The 17,488-nt window shown below is 44.9% G+C and overlaps 1 protein-coding gene across 21 annotated transcripts in view; it reads right to left on the bottom strand.

The window, feature by feature from the left end:
* CTIF (cap binding complex dependent translation initiation factor) overlaps nt 1-17,488 on the bottom strand; it is a 320,545-nt gene that overhangs the window by 189,664 nt on the left and 113,393 nt on the right. For all 21 annotated transcript variants that reach the window (XR_010588762.1, XR_010588763.1, XR_010588764.1 and 18 more), the window contains one exon: nt 10,987-11,062. Coding sequence is in view for 17 of the 21 variants with exons in the window: in XM_065549997.1 (XP_065406069.1) it covers nt 10,987-11,062 (76 nt within the window). In the remaining 4 variants the exon portion in view is untranslated. The remainder of the gene's footprint in view (nt 1-10,986; nt 11,063-17,488) is intronic.

Here is a 17,488-nt window from a genome sequence, read left to right as displayed (position 1 = left end):
GAAAAGCTGCTTCTGTAATGAGCCAGCCACTCCCAGTCCCTGTTCAAGCCCAGATTAATGGTGTTAAATTTGCAAATGAATTTTAGTTCTGCTGTTTCTCTTTGAAGTCTGTTTCTGAAGTTTTTTTGTTCAATGATAGTGACTTTTAAATCTGTAATAGAATGACCAGGGAGATTGAAGTGTTCACTTACTGGCTTATGTATGTTACCATTCCTGATGTCCGATTTGTTATCAAGCATTCGTAAAATTACAATACCCACCTGGGGAAGTGAGGAAACAGATTGACAGAGCAAGACGGGTACCCAGAAATCACCTACTGCAGGACAGGCCCAACAAGGACAATAACAGAACACCACTGGCCATCACATACAGCCCCCAGCTAAAACCTCTCCAGCACATTATCCACAATCTACAACCTATCCTGGAAAATGATCCCTCACTCTCACAGACCTTGGGAGGCAGGCCAGTCCTCGCTTACAGACAACCCCCCAACTTGAAGCAAATACTCACCAGCAACTACACACCACACCACAGAAACACCAATCCCTGTCGCAAACCTCGTTGCCTACTCTGTCCCCATATCTACTCTGGCGACACCATCAGAGGACCCGACCACATCAGCCACACCATCAAGGGCTCATTCACCTGCACATCCACTAATGTTATATATGCCATCATGTGCCAGCAATGCCTCTCTGCCCTGTACATTGGCCAAACCGGACAGTCCCTCTGCAAAAGAATGAATGGACACAAATTTATCCATGAATGACTACAAATTCATAGCTATGAATGATGTACTGCAGATTTATAATATATCTGAAAGGAGCATGTGTCCTTATTAGAGGTACAGTAATCAGCTAGCTTAGAACAGGTGATCAGGTATACCCCTAGTGGCTGGATGCAGCAGTGTTAGTGACAGCTAACAGAACTACTCCCGTAGCTCAAGTGGGAGAGGCTTGTGCTTTCGGATGCTGAAGCTCCCCACCCACAAGCATAATCGATTGTTTTTAGGTTCGTACACCACACTTGTTACCGTGGCACCTGAGCATGTGATTTCTATGTACACGTGTCTCCAGGAGCAGGTCATGCTAGTTGTTGTGTCACAAAGCAGTGTGACCTTTGTGGTCCAAGGTCCTGCATCCTTCCCCGGCCCCACCCTTGGCAGGTATAAAGGAGGCGTTGAGTGCACTGCTGGGAGGGGTTGCGTACAGCAACCACTGGCTAAAGGTGAAGCTAGCTTGCAGGAGAATGCTGAACAGGGGCACGTTGCTTAGCAACCTCAGGCAGCCAAGATACATAATGAGGAAAAATCCAGTTTTGCCTGGGAAAGGGGTTGGGTGGGCTACAGTTAGCTGCACTGAAAACAACGAACAGGAAAGAACGACCTGCGCTGTAACTCCGGGGACTTGGAAGCCTTATAAGGAAAGGTGAAAGGTGACGGGGTAATCAACAGAACTGTATTCCAAGCGATGGGTGCTGTACAGAGAGGAAGGGTCTCAAGGACTCGGAAGCACTCGGCGCTACGCTGATAAGTTGTTTTATCAATCACCTCTACATAAGCATTGCCTACCACCTCCAAAGAGATCTGTGCCCAGTCCCCGAAGTGCCTCGTGGAAGGAGTGAGATCTGCATTGTTCACTAGTGAGCCCTCCACGCCAGCACAGCACACAAAGTCTTCCACAATTGGCAATGCCACTCTACCAGGGTGGCAGCACAGAGAACCTAGTGCAGACAGCAGTCCAGGTATTTTTACCACTATGTCGTCTAACCCTGATTTGAGCAAGTCTAGTTGGCCTGGCGGTTGACGTGCCAGCAGCACCTTGTCTACACTAGAGCTCCCACTGTTGCTGCGGCTCATCCAGCTCCACCAATGGTAGCATAGGAAAAGTTTAGCATACACGAGACCTTAGTTGATGCTTCTTTAAATGAGGCATGGCTGTCACTGATAGCTTTACAGAAAATGGGTCTGTAGCGCTCAAGCCAGGTCTAGGGGACTGGTGTCCACATCACAAACCCACCTCCACAATTGTTACCTTAACTGGCAGCCTGCTGAGAGGGCAAGGACTAAATGGGTCAGAGACTCAACTAATCACTTGTCCCTAGACATGGTCCCTCCGGGTCAGGATTGAGGTGTGATGGAAGCTTGTACTCTCATTCCTACCTGTCTCATACATACAAGGGCTGTCAATCCAACACCACTCATAAATGCTAAGATTGACTTTTTAAAAAGGAACGTGAGAAGCATAAATTCCCCTCTTCTTGCACAGCTGGGCTATAGTTCCTTACCCAGTTAGGAAGTTGAATGACAGCTGTATCATTAACTGTCTGCACCGAAGTGAGACAACCCTCATAATATTCAAGACAACTTCCGAAAAGGGACATGAGTCAGAAAAGGGAAGTTACTTACCCTATTGTCACTCTCCACTAGCAATACTAATACAACTAAAGATAAACAAGAAGCAATGGTCTCAAGTTGCAGTGGGGGAGATCTAGGTTGGATATTAGGAAACACTATTTCACTAGGAGGGTAGTGAAGCACTGAAATGGGTTATCTAGGGAGGTGGTGGAATCTCCCCCCTTGATAAAGCCCTGGCTGGGATGAATTAGTTGGTGTTGGTCCTGCTTTGACCACGGAGTTGGACTAGATGACCTCCTGAGGTCTCTTCCAACCCTAATATTCTATGATTCTATGAAACCTAACGAACTTAGAAATATTTATAGGTTTGAAAACAAGGATCGGGCTGAAGAGAAAGGAGAAACACTGAAAACTGGAGAGTCCTATTCGGGCCATACCACGGTAAGAAGGAACCAGAAAGACGGTTGGTCCATGACATCATTTGTACCCTCTTTGTGGAGTGCGAGGAGAGCAGGGGTACAGGCGCGGACCAGTGGACGCTGCTTGCAAGAATATTCCAGCCTCAGGTGCATGCTTACCCCACAGTGGAATACACACATGGACTAGCACTTGAAACAGCAACTACATACAATCAAATAGGTATTGGAGAAGAGAGTCCAATCAGTTCCACTAAACAAAAGGTCACTTGCTACTGAAAATCCAACATCAGCTATGGCTTTTTTGTTTGTTTTTAATCCTTCCAAACAGGATGGACAATGATAAACAGAGGGAGAAGAGTGAGGGGTAACCCACAGGGCAGTTCAGACGCACACAACGATGAGTCATTCTTAGACACTGAGCCAGATGACATCAAATCCACTCTTATACTCAATGTTTACCACATATTATAAAGCAAAGCAAAACACACTTTCAAGAATGCCACATATCTACTGCGACACATCAAGTACTGTACTTCTTAGAACATAAAACAACTAACTATTCACTGGAGATTTAAAAGTGCATGTGGATGCTTTGGGGAAGATCTGTAGGTGGGAGGGAATTCAAACCAACCTTAGGCCAGCAAACATTCAAGATGCCAGCTGAGTAACTATCTTGATTCTTCAGGCCATTCTATAAAAGCTTTCAACCCCTCCCCCAGCATACTGAATACAGAAGCTGGCTAGATCGTCAGGCTCAACGGGTAGTGATAAACGGCTCGATGTCTAGTTGGCAGCCGGTATCAAGTGAGTGCCCCAGGGGTTGGTCCTGGGGCCAGTTTTGTTCAACATCTTCATTAATGATCTGGATGATGGGATGGATTGCACCCTCAACAAGTTCACGGATGACACTAAGCTGGGGGGAGAGGTAGATACGCTGGAGGGTAGGGATAGGGTCCAGAGTGACTTAGATAAATTGGAGGATTGGGCCAAAAGAAATCTGATGAGGTTCAACAAGGACAAGTGCAGAGTTCTGCACTTAGGATGGAAGAATCCCATGCACTGCTACAGGCTGGGGACCGACTGGCTAAGCGGCAGTTCTGCTGAAAAGGACCTGGGGATTACAGTGGATGAGAAGCTGGAATGAGTCAACAGTGTGCCCTTGTTGCCAAGAAGACTAATGGGATATTGGGCTGCATTAGTAGAAGCACTGCCAGTAGATCGAGGGAAGTGATTATTCCCCTCTATTCAGCACTGATGAGGCCACATCTGGAGTATTGCGTCCAGTTTTGCCCCCCCCACACACACACTACAGAAAGGATGTGGACAAATTGGAGAGAGTCCAGCGGTGGGCAACAAAAATTATTAGAGGCTGGGGCACATGACTTATGAGGAGAGGCTAAGGGAACTAGGCTTATTTATCAGAGGGGTAGCCGTGTTAGTCTGAATCTGTAAAAAGCAACAGAGGGTCCTGTGGCACCTTTGAGACTAACAGAAGTACTGGGAGCATAAGCTTTCGTGGGTAAGAACCTCACTTCTTCAGATGCAAGCAAGTTTCAGAGATAGTTTTGTAATTTTTAGGATGGGGAAAACCTTCACTGAGGATAGACAAAAGCACATCTATATATGTATCTGCACATAGAATTACAGAAACGTAGGACTGGAAGGAGACCTTGAGAGGTCTTCTAGTCCAGTCCCCAGCACTCATGGCAGGGCCAAGTATTATCTAGACCATTCCTGACATGTGCACACGCACGCCCACACACATGCACACACACACACACACACACACACATATATGAAACAGGATGTTTTAAGGACTAGTGCTGGTCTTTCCCTCCAGTGACTCAGAATCATCATTCAGAGTTCTATTAACAGATACAGGTGATTTTCCACCTGGAGTGGAGCTTTTGGATACTAAATTTAGGTGGGAGGATCTTTGCTTCATGACTGAGCAGAGACAGACTCTTTAAAGGCCCCACTGCCTAAACCACAACGGACAGTGCAGTTTCCCATTTCTTTAAATAGGGGAACTGAAAGAAATGTGCCTCCTGCAGAATTATTTTGACATTGTGAGCAGCTGTGCGAGTCTGCATCACTGGTCTCTAGAACACGTTCATACAAACATATGCTGTACACACAATGAAAGAGCTAAAAACCCACTGCCATCTAATGGCAGCAAAAAAATTGTCATGGCACATCTACGTTGGAACCGGAGAGCTATGCTTTGCTTCATTTCAATTTGGAAACAAAGGGACTGTGTGCAGTAAGGAGAGCCAAAAACTCCTCTGATCTGATCCCAGCTCAGCCACTAACTTGTATGGTGTTAGAGAATCACCTAACCTCTTTGTACTCAGTTTCCACATTGTAAAGCAGGCGATAATACTTCACCAGGGTGTTCCAATTATTGGAACTATACACTGCTTTGAGGATGTATCGTAATATTATACAGTACCTGTTTCACTAGCACACACACCATGACATGCGACTTTTAAAGTATACACGCCAGGAAGATACATAGCTGCTAACCGCTATTTGCAATGCTGGCCCTTTAAAATGCCTTGCTCAGGCCTGCTCCTGCCACACTGAAGTCATCTGCAAAACTCCCAAACTCTTCAGCAGGAGCACGATTCAGCTTAGATTTCTCCAAATTATCCCCTCCTCTTCTGCTCCCCACCCCAGCTCCAGATGCCTAGCTGAAGCTAGGACTCCTTCCTCACCAGGGGACAGTACCCATGGCAGTCTCTGAAGGTTTTTTAGAAGCTTCATTTCAACAAGACGCAGGTCCTTTGGAGTAGGCATCATTTATGCTGAGTTAAGCTCTCGGATGCCCAAGAGAACCTATCCCTTTTGAAGTTTGTCCTTCTCCAAGATAACTGCTGTTTGCAGCTTGAGCTACTTTTTTTAAGCTACAAAAATTCTCAGGCCAGCTCCTTCACTGCCTTCCACACTGTGTAGTTATCTACACACGGACAAACTAAGTGTCAGGTGCAAGGCATTGAAGAATCAGACCCCTAGTGTTTGCAATGCTGCGCCCTCTACTGGAAAGAAAATGTTCATTGTTTTTAATAGACAATACAACAGCACAACCTGTCACAGTGATACAATATATAAGCTAACGATTTACAGAAAGGATGGTTTGCGCCTGTCTAAGGAACGCAATGTAAAATGATATACAGACAACTCTGCATTCTATGAATGTGAGAAGTTCTTTCGAACCTCACTCCTCTGGTCCCCTCTTGAAGATTACATAGTTTTATTTCTTATCGCTACTCATGTAGTTTCTTCTCTCACACTGTTTGTAACCCTGATTTGTGAGCCAGAGAAACAGGTGACTAGCCCAGGGGAATTGGGAAACTCCTGGGATCTAGTCTCGGGTCTGCAATTCACTCTCTGTGACCTTGAACTAAGTCACCTAACCTCGGTGACTCAGTTTCCACATCTGTGAAATAGGCATAAAATCATTCTATCCTATTTGCAAGTGACTTTTGTATTTAGTCACCAACTGTTGGAGCTCCTTGGAGAGAAAGGCTTAATTGGTAGGTCACCAATATTTCAAAACTAGGAGAGAATTGGGTCAGGAAAGTTACCAACATGGGGGCAACGGGTGTGAAAGGTCCAGGAAACCATGGCGAGGTTTACGCCAGGTATTCCAGAACCCGCTACAACAAATGGCTTCCTACAGCCCTGCTGTGAACTAAGCGGTCAAAAAAAACCCAACACATTTTAAATGCATTTATACTATAAGACAAGCTTTGAAAGATTTTATTACTGTTAAATTAGAGGGATTGTGCCATTCTTGTTCTTTATGAAATAAAATACTGCATTAAATTGTTTTTCTTGAGAAGGTGGCCAAAGCTCTGCTTGTGGAACTGCATCTGCCCTGAGGGCAAGGCCGGCTCTAGGCACCAGCAAAACAAGCTGGTGCTTGGGGCGGCACATTTTTAGGGGCGGCAGGGCCGGCGCCAGAATGCCGCCCCTAAAAATGTGCCCCGGCCGCCCTAGCTCACCTCCGCTGCTGCCGCTCGCGCACCACGGCGCGCAAAACAGCTGATTCGCGCGCCGCTGCTCGCCCTCCCTCCCAGGCTCTCAAACCTGGGAGGGAGGGGTAGACTCTGAGTGGCCACGGCGTGCGCGCCGCTTCTCGCCCTCCCTCCTAGGCTTGAGAGCCTGGGGGGAGGAGGCAGGGATGGGGGCGGCCAAAATTGTTTCTGCTTGGGGCGGCAAAAATCCTAGAGCCGGCCCTGACTGAGGGGAGAGCTAAACATGGAGACCTGCAAAATATGGCTGTGTGTGCATCAGGTTGGTTTTCGTTTGGTTAATTTATAGCTTGTTGGGGTTTTGCCATCTGCAGAATTTAATCAGCTGAGATCACTGCATTCAGTGATAACCATTTCCAAGCCCACCAGACCCCAATGGCCGTGAAAGCACTGCACATGCTGCACGATCCCCCCTAAGGCTAAGAGCCACACATCCATGATATTTCAACGTCAGGCAAGTCATTTGGTCTCCTGGGCCTCTGTCAAAGCAGCTGACAAGCCAGGTAAAAACTAAGAGGATGACGAGAACCCGACACTGCATCTGAGCAAACACAGCACCAAAAAGCCCTGCAATAACAAAGTGGGTCGTATGAACAGAAAATACTTATTTACCTTCAAAATATATCCCCTCCCGCCCCGAAAACTATTTGCAGCAGTCTCTCTGGGGAAAGTTTTCAAAAGAATTTAAGTGACTTAGGTGCCCACATCCCATTGACTTCCACTTTTTGTCCACACAAATGGAGTATTACCCATAAGCCACCAGATTTTGGCAACACAAGGCATATCCTGTCGTTATGTGTTTCCAGTACTCTCTCCAATGTGCTAGACGTACAAATGAAAAGGAACACTCCTTCTACCCCAATGTGCTTAACCTCATTCTTTTGCTTACTACCACCATTACTGCACACTCTTTCAAAACAAAGGCGGTTTGTTACCAAAAGCAACAGATCAGCTTGAAAAAAGACGGGAAAAAAATCCTAAAAAAATTAAATCTATCTGGGCGGTTGAGAACAAATTTTAAACATCACCACTTGCTTTGGTGATGTCCTAATACAAATGTCCACAAGATGGCAGAATGCACCATCACTCTTATGCCTTAATCTTGCCTACTCTTCCCAGTGGGGAGTGGTATAAATATTTCCATTTCAGAACAAAAGGCTGGGAAACTGGGAAAAGGAAAGGAAAACTACCCAGGAAAACTGAGTGCAGACTTTTTTTTTAGTTCATCTTTGTTCTGTTCACTTAGCCTACAATATTGATACTGCCAAAAAAACGCAGATGTCTCTTGTGATATTTTCTGCATAAACTAGAGATGGGTTCTACCAGCAAAACTTATCAAGTCTTGAATATCACAAAAGATTCAGCATGTTCAGATCTCACATTCCATTGTAGAGGCCATTGCAACTGTCAGATACAGATCTCAGTTTGGAGTGTGAATTCCCTCAAACCTGGCTGTGTTTGGAAACAGGGTTTTGATTTAGGGTCCATCTCCAGTGCAGACCCACATAAAAGTAAACCAAAATTTATGAGGCACCTAGGAGGGAGAAAGGGCCTCCCCTTGGCATGCCCGATTAATGCTATCAAGGCTGAGAAAGAGCTCAGAATTCTTAGCCACTTAAAATTTAATGCATCATAGAACCACAGACGAGACCTATTAGTGCATTCAGTGCAGCACTCTTCCCACACAGGTTTTCTCCCCACCACACAGGGAATTGTTAACACACAGGTCCTGGCAGATGAACTGGAAGCAGTAACTGTCCTGTTATAAGGTGCTTATCAACAAGCCACCCACAAGATTTTGAAGAGTTCACACCTGCCTGAGCTGTTTTCCTACCCTCACACCAATGCTTTTTCTAACATGCTTATGCACTATGGGGCTAGATTTGCAAAGGCACTTGGGCGCTGTAACACTCAGTGGCACACTGTCTAGCTTTTAGGCGGCTAGAAAAAAAAAATCACAGGAACAACACTGCAATTCACAGAACCAGAGCTCGGCATCTAGGCTCCCTATACAATGAACGGGGAGAGACAGGCGTCTCAGAACTCAATCCACCAAAGCCAGCACACTTGGCAGACAGCTGCCAAAGCTAGGCAGTGGGAGGCACCAATGAGAGAGATGTGTGCTAAACCCCGCACCTCTCATGGAGTTAGGATCCAATGTTCAGGCAGCAGGGAGGCGCCTCTCTCTGCTAGCGATTCACAAACAGTGGGACAAGGAGGAGGTTGAGGTGGCGGTGCCATCCACCTTGTCACTTTTAGTTCAGTGTTTAGAGCACTCAGCTGTGATGTGGGGGACCCAGGCTCAATTCCCCCCCTCTGCCACTAAGGGAGACAACATTTGAACAGGGATCTCCTGCAGCTCGCAGGAGAGAAATCAATCCACTGGGCTGAACATTATAAGCTGGGCACTATCACCTCTGCATCCAGCCAGACTTTGAAAGGGACCCCATTGGGCAGAAGGCCTCAGAGCACATCTACTAGATTGGGCCCCGAATGCAGAATAGGTGGGCTAATGCCTGTCTTCCAGGTTCATGAGTCACTCTGGGGCTTAAGCAGGGGCTATGTGTTCAGATGCTTAGACTGAGGCAGCAGCGCACATGCTCAGAGGCAGAAACATAGGCGCCGAGGGAACATTTACTCTGAAAATGTAGGTGCTGGGTGAGTTTAGGTGCCCACAGGATTTGGCGGGAGTTTTGTGGATCTCAATGGAGCCTAAAACTGGGACTTGGCCCCTAAACCCAGACTAGATACCTAAGTCTGGGGGTTAGGTGCCGAAGAATCTTTGTGAATCTAGCACTATATTCCTAAGGTTCATTTAAAACCAGAGAGCGATAAACAGCAAATCAGTCATTGCCAGCACTGCATGATTACATTCAAATCCAGTTAACAATGATCCATCAGGCTTACACCAGCTGCCAGTAAGTATTTCACTTGTCAACGATGCACGCAATAAATCCATAGCAATAAATGCACGGCTCTTAGCTTCCATATGCATAGGTGACAATACATGCACATATAAGCAAGTCTTTGAAATACACATCAAATATTCTACTAATCTGCCTACAGGCAAAATTGATACACCAAATTAAACACTTATACAAGGTCTTTTTGATGGGTCTTTGACTGAATAACAATTCAGGTTCCCGAGTAACATGTGGCACAGGTCATGTCTCAAAGTAAGGCTCAATGTAACATACAGGGACTGATTCTCCTCTGACACTGGTATAAATCAGGATTAACGCATTAAAATCAATGGATTTAAACAGGTGTAAGAACAGCGTGAGAGGATAATTAGGGCCATAGTATTCAAAGGCAATGGCTTTGTAGTGGACACATCAGGTGTGAAAGAAGCCAAACTCTCTGGAAAAAGAGGTTTAAACATTGGCAGAGTTTAGGAAGTCCTTCAAGATATTGGAGTACTTTTTGCTCGGTAGCTGAGAACAGAGGATCGCCCACCTCATCACACGCAAGACATTCTAATTCTTCAGTTCTGGAAGCAAGGAAGGGGGTGATTCTCAAGTCTCAGATGTCATCTGACCCAAAGAAGGACCAAACATATTCATCTTTCGCTGAGTCCAACAGGAACTGCAGGTGTTCAGCTCTCCTTTCGAGTTTGGGACATAGCAAGTGAAGTGTAATTGAGACAGACCAGCAGGCAAACCCAACAGGAATCATTAACCTGAAAGTTTCTCCCCACTTACCACAAAGGTTGCTGTACCAGAGTGTCAAAGACAGTTTAGCCGAAACTATTCTAGTGGAAAGATGTCTGGGGAGAATGGATCCCGGAAAGGAAAGGGCTGGAGAATTTTTTTCAAGACAATAATCCATATATAAACGCTTCTCTAAGTATTTCAAGTGACAGTGGTGGAGCGTTGGCCTGCTAAACCCAGGGTTGTGAGTTCAATCCTTGAGGGGGCTACTTAGGGATCTGGGGCAAAATCAGTACTTGGTCCTGCTAGTGAAGGCAGGGGGCTGGACTTGATGACCTTTCAAGGTTCCTTCCAGTTCTAGGAGATAGGATATCTCTATTAATTTAATTTAAACTTTAATTTACATAGCCGGCTAGATCTCTAACCATGCGGGGTACAGCACAAGAGAAGGGGCCATCTTCATCAGCAATACGAACAAATGGGAACCAGCAATATATCAGCAATGCGGTGCCACCAAAACATACCTGCCAGACGGGAAGGACTTTCTCTATGTCATTCAGGTTGATTCCGTCTCCATCCTCGTGCTTCCCTTTTCCGAGCCTGAGCCAGGAACAACAACAACAAAAAGAAAAAGAGCACGTGAAACCAAAGTTAACGTTTCTCACCCACCACAGAAGGCGATGTATATATATAGGGACGTATATTTCTACCTCTACATGGAAAAAAAAAAGAATGGGGAGGATCTCTGGGCCAAATAACCTGTGCCTCCAAAACATCCACATGCAGACAGGTAACCATCCATGCCAAACATATAACTGCCTCTCCCAGATCTGTTTGCACCAATGACTATTTGCTTCTGTGTGCATGAACATTTTTTGCATGAGGAACTTTGGCACAACTGTCTTTATCCCTCATGTTTCCCTGCGTACTGCTAATTCTCAGCACTCATCCCTGGTTCAAGCATAGGTCAGTGTCAGATTTATAGAGGATTTTATTTAAATAAAAAGGACAGAAGGGGAAAGAAGGTTAAAAGAAGAGCCTGGAAAGCTGCAGAGTTTGAGCACAAATGAGAGATTCACACATGCAACACCTTTATCTCTCCCTGAACGTTAACTGTCCATCTTCTATAGAAATCTAAGCCAATGTGGTTTTTCAAAACACACCACCATTTATCGGACTATTTTCCTGTTTGCAATTCCGGCTTAATGCAACACCCCAAATGCAGCCATTGCACTAGGATTGGTAAAGGGGTGGTGAGAAAAACAAAACAAAAACAAAACCTAAGCCTGGTCCCACAGATCCAAATCTAAACAATTCTATTTAACTGTTGTTTATTCACTTGAAAGGGTTTTATTAATTGTAACCCACAGCAGGAAAGAAAGAGGGCCTCTGTCCCCCTCTAGTGGCTGCTCCATGTAAGAAGGTAAGGGAGTCAACACAACTAGGAGACTTAGGGCCAGATCCTCAAAGGTATTTAGATGCCTAACTTCCATTGATTTCACTGGGAGTTAGGGGCCTAAATATCTTTGAGGATTTGGGCCTTAGTCTTTCAGCTTCAGGCAATGGAGACTCATGTTTGGAATCTCTCACACTAAGGGTACATCTACACTGCAATCCTGGGGTGTGACTGCAGCTCGTGTAGACATACTCAAGCCAGCTTTGATACTGGAGCAGTGACATTGCACCAGCACAGGCTTCAGCATGGGCTGCACAAACCTACCCGGAACCGTGGATAATTGCTCGGGTGGCTAGTCTGTGCTGACAGCTAGCCCCGTGACTGCAGGGCAGACATATCTTAAGAACATAGGCCGCTGTCCCTGGAGCTAAAAGGCCAAAGCTCCGATCCTGCAACTGATGGCATACGGGCAGATGGCTGTTCCTTTGTTGAGCTGAACTGAAGTCAATGCAGCTCTGTGGGGCACAGCAGTCCATTCATGCGCTATTAGCTACACAGAACAGAGACCCAAGTACCACGGCTGTGGCTGAGTCCTAGACTTCTTATGTGGGAGAGCCACAAGGGGAGGACAAAAGACTCATTCTCTACTAGCATTATTTAACTATTTTGTGCATAAGATATCCTTGGAGGGATTTGCTGAAGAGAAAAGAGAAACCTGCTCTACTGGTTAACAGCATTGCTCAAATACATTAAGAAAACACTATTTTCCTATTCTATACTGACTGTCTCATAGATGCACTTCCTGTGGGAGGAAGTTACATTTCATGCAGCTTACATCACAGAATCTAGGCTTTTTAAATACATGTTATATCCTAATTTGTCTGCAATTATAAGGCACTGAAGCCAATGGCAAAGCTCTCATCAGCTTCAATGATAGGGGAATCATAGAATATCAGGGTTGGAAGGGACCTCAGGAGGTCATCTAGTCCAACCCCCTGCTCAAAGCAGGACCAATCCCCAGACAGATTTTTGCCCCAGATCCCTAAGTGGCCCCCTCAAGGATGGAGCTCACAACCCTGGGTTTAGCAGACCACTGCTCAAACCACTGAGCTATCCCTTCCCAATAGGATAGACCTAGGAAGACCACATCATATTGTGTAAATAAGTCCGATGCCCAGCAATTTTCATCCCTGCCTTCCTGTTCGAGTTATAGGGATGTATATTTTTATTAAGGTTTATATGTATAATAAAACTAAAGTGAGGTGCTTTCCGTTATTGGATTTTAAAATATGTTTACAAATATTTAATGTATGTTCAATGGGGCCAGTGATCATGACTGATCACAGTTAGTACAGATAAACAAAGGACAGTCCCAACCAGTAATATATATACTGTGTGCTTCAAAAAGGCTAATTTCCCAAAGCTGAGGAAAATTATGAGCAAAACTGAGAGGAAAAAGTTAGACAAATGTGAATGAAAATTCTGAGTTCTTTAAGAAAAATTCATTAGATGGCCAAAAATAAACTATGATTCCACAATTGAGGAAGAGGACAACTGTGGGTTAAAGCCTATCTGAGTTCAGTGGGGAAGTGATGGCTGCAAATAGTTTAAAATAGATAATATAACAAATGGATAAAAGGAGAAGTAGACAGCAATCAATATAAATTAAAAGTTATGAAGTGTAGAAAGTTGATAAAGGAAGCAAGAGAAATCAGGGACATTAATCCCAGGGAAAATAATAGAAAAGCTGACACAGGATTCAGTTAATAAAGAAATAAAGGATGGAAATATAATTAATGCCAGTCAACATAGTTTTATGAAAAACAGAACTTGTCAAACAAACCCAATTTCATTTTTTGATAAGATTACAAGTTTGATTGATGAAAGGAAACTATGCAGATGTAGTAGACTTTTGTAAGGCATGTGATTTAGTACCACATGACATTCTGATTAAAAAAATAGCACGGTAACAGGGTGCTTACCCTGCTCCTGTCTGAGGGGTTTAAAACAGCCCTGGCAGAGGGCTGGGGCAAAGGGAAAAGGTACTGGACTGATTGAGAAAGTAGCCACAGCTGGGCCACGCCCCAATCAGGCCCCAGCTGGCCCTATATAAGAGGCTGGGAGCCAGGCACTCAGAGTCTCTCTCTGCTTTCAGAGGGAGAAGGACCTGGCTGCAGGGAGCTAGACAGGGTACCTGTAGTGGAGTAGGGCTGGGGAGCTCCAGCCTGGATAGCCCCAGGCTGCGGCCTAGCGGAAGGCCAAGGGGTACTGGGGGTTGCAGAGGGCAGCCCAGGGGTAGTCCAAGGCAGCAGGTCCAAAGCCCCCTTGCCAGTGATGAGTGGCTTATACTGCAGTCTGCCCCAGGGAGCGGGGGCTAGTTGGTGACTGGCAGTGGCCTAGTGCTGAGGCAAGGTGGGGATAGTGGGTGGGGGTTCCCCAGGGAGGGGAGACCCAGATCTGTGGGGTACTGCCAGGGGGCAGCATCCCAGTAATAGGGGCACTGGGTCCTGGGAGGGACATGGGGGGGGTCAGTGCAGAGGACAAGGCGGATCACTGGCCTGCAGAGGGCGTGCCAGAGGCTGGTGAGCTAATTCCCTGGATGACCAGCAGGAGGCGCCGCAGGGATGAGTCCGCTCTTCTACAAGCACTATAGAATATTTAATGAATCACACATTAAATGGATGAGGAACTGGCTAACTGAGACATGTCACAAAGCAACAGCGGGTCCTGTGGCACCTTTAAGACTAACAGAAATATTGGGAGCATAAGCTTTCGTGGGTAAGAACCTCACTTCTTCAGACTTGCATCTGAAGAAGTGAGGTTCTTAACCACGAAAGCGTATGCTCCCAATACTTCTGTTAGTCTTAAAGGTGCCACAGGACCCTCTGTTGCTTTTTACAGATTCAGACTAACACGGCTACCCCTCTGATACATCTCAAAGTAGTTGTCAATGGGGAATCATCATCTAATGGAGGTGTTTGCAGTGGAGTTCTGCAGAAATTGGTTCCAGGCCCCACACTATTCAATATTTTCATCAATGATCTGAAGTCAACATAAAATCACTGCTGATAAAACTTGCAGATGATACAAAGATTGGCAGGTAAATACTGGTGATAGCACAGTCACACAGACTGATTTGGATCAGTTGGCAAGGTGGGACCATTCAAACAAAATGGATTCCAGCCAAATGCAAGGTCATACACCCAGGAACAAACTGTGCAGGCCGTACCAACAGAATGTGGGACTGTATCCTGGAAAGCAGTGACTCTGAAAAGGATTTAGGGATCACAGCGGACATAATAGAACATGAGCTTTAAGTTTTTCTGCCCACTGTTCCTGGATTGGGGGGGGGGAACCAACACAAGCAAAAGGAGAAATTGATTAACTAGCTGACTATCCAGGGGATAGACAGAGAAGCTATGATTAAACAAAATGCTGTTGAATGCACAAAGTATGCAAACTCAAAAAGAGAGACAAAAAAAATTCTCTAGTCTTTTAATTCTAGTGGGGTTATTTGTAACTTGTATTACTGACAATTATTGGGAAATATTTTCAAACCCAAGCAAAACTTAAGTTGATGATGTCCATTTAACTTTCCTATTTCTGCTATCTCTTCTTATTTCAATTCGGCAGCTGTATTATTTAGTTCCGGTAAGAGTTTTGATGCACATTTTGTGTGAAAGGCAACAAACAAAAATAAAGCCCCAGTCCTGCAATCTGACGTGGGTGGCCTCTTTCACCTGAATGGTGGCCCACTGCTTTCAACAGGGCTCCATGTCGACACACAGATCTACCCATGCTGATCCAACTGCAGGATTAAGGACTAAAGTTGTAGTTTATTATGGTAAAGTTTTAATTTCCAATCAACCCATCCAGAGTCCGCCCCCGCCCAAACCGGCTGCATTTAAACTACATTATGAATCTGAGGTAGCCCACAAAGACATTCCTGACGCATCCTTTTGTACTGAGCAACTGTAGTCAGTAAGATCACTCACTGTCCCTGGAACAAATGAGCATAACAAGGTGAATTAAGCATAGGGTTTTGTCTTTATCCTTGCTATTGTGGATTTAAGTTGGACTCTGATAAAGAAACCCCAAACCAACACTCAATAGTGTTTATCTGGTAGAATTAAAGACTTATTTGTCTAGTGCCTTTCATCCAAAAGGAGCCCAAAGCAAACTCTGAACTGCAGAATCATTGCCCGGCTGAAATCCAGCCACCTCTGCAGTGAAACAATACAACTTTTTAATGGCATCCACCAACACGGCATGCCAATTCAGGGCAAAAAATTAATAATATTGTATCAGGTAAATCTGTATCTAGGAAGAGACAATCGCTCAATTAGAAACTGGTGAACACATCTACTATAGTGCAAAACAATCCTGCATTAGCAGGGCAGATGATCCAATGAATATAAAATGACTCGTTCGCCTCTAATGGCCATGATTGTCTGAAAAGTGCCATGAGATCTTGAGCACAATGTATTTGATTTTTACATAACACCGTTTGTACAAAATTCTTAAAAACCAGAGGTAGACAAAAATATCATCAGTTAAAAATGCTTTAGAAGTTATTCTAGCTATTCTGTAAGATGCTATTTATAAACTCCATAGAACACCAGTTCACAAAGACCTAGGCCAATGTTTTGAGTGCACAATGAAGTTGTGCAAGATAGCCTGCTTTGCTTCTCACCAGTTCGAGGGCCTGGTCTCCCACACAGCTATCTAAAACGGACAGTTACCAAGTCCTGTCCTTGGGATGCTCCACCAATTGTGATACAATGCTTAACTAAACATTCAGTCCTAGAGGGGTACATTTTAATGGCGTGTACTTGAAACTTGGAAAAATTGAATGAGTGCCATCTGGCTTCATTAGATAAGACATTTTAATCCTTCCGGTCGCTCCTTCTAAACAGGAACATACTTTTTCATCCCTCTTCAGACAAAAGTAAGCATCACCTGAGGCCAAATTTAGCCCTGGAGTAACTATATTCTTATCTCTAAAGAAATGATACCCTTCCATTTGCTGGAGACTTTACGGAGTTACATCAAGGATCGACTGGTATCTTGTCATAACTAGGACATACAGAATATGTAGTGGCCTCCGTATCCACAGCCAGCATTGCTCCTTAGCTGGTCAATGTTTAGGTGCCAGGACTGACTGACTGGCTGGGAGAGGGGAGACCACCCACATTAAGATCTGGCAACTTCTCAACTTGCAGAAGCCACGAACAATGAGGCAACGATTTCTTTCTACACCACTGGTGAGTCACACCTAGAATACTGCTCACAGTACTGGACACCTTAGCACCTGGAGGAGGCTCAGGTTGATAAACTGGAGAGAATGAAGAGAAAGATGACTAAGGGACTGCAAGGACTGATTTATGAAGAAGGATTGAAAACAGTACCAGTAAATATTTGTAGCTTTATACAACTATGGTGGAATTCAGCCTCAGTGTAAAAGCATTTAGATTGTGTTAAATGCCAAGGATAGAGAGGGACTGTTTAATAACATACACAGGTTTATGGCTAGAAGATATAGGATGAAATTATGGCAAGGAAAATTTATGAAGAATAGTTTCGTGTTCCACTATAGCACTGTAGAAGTCTTGCTAGAGAAAGAGGTGGAA

This window comes from Chrysemys picta, chromosome 6 (genome assembly GCF_011386835.1).
Source record: "Chrysemys picta bellii isolate R12L10 chromosome 6, ASM1138683v2, whole genome shotgun sequence".
Taxonomy (NCBI): Eukaryota; Metazoa; Chordata; order Testudines; family Emydidae; genus Chrysemys; species Chrysemys picta.
Note: the sequence above shows the minus strand (reverse complement) of the source record. Positions and strands in the feature narration are given on the sequence as shown.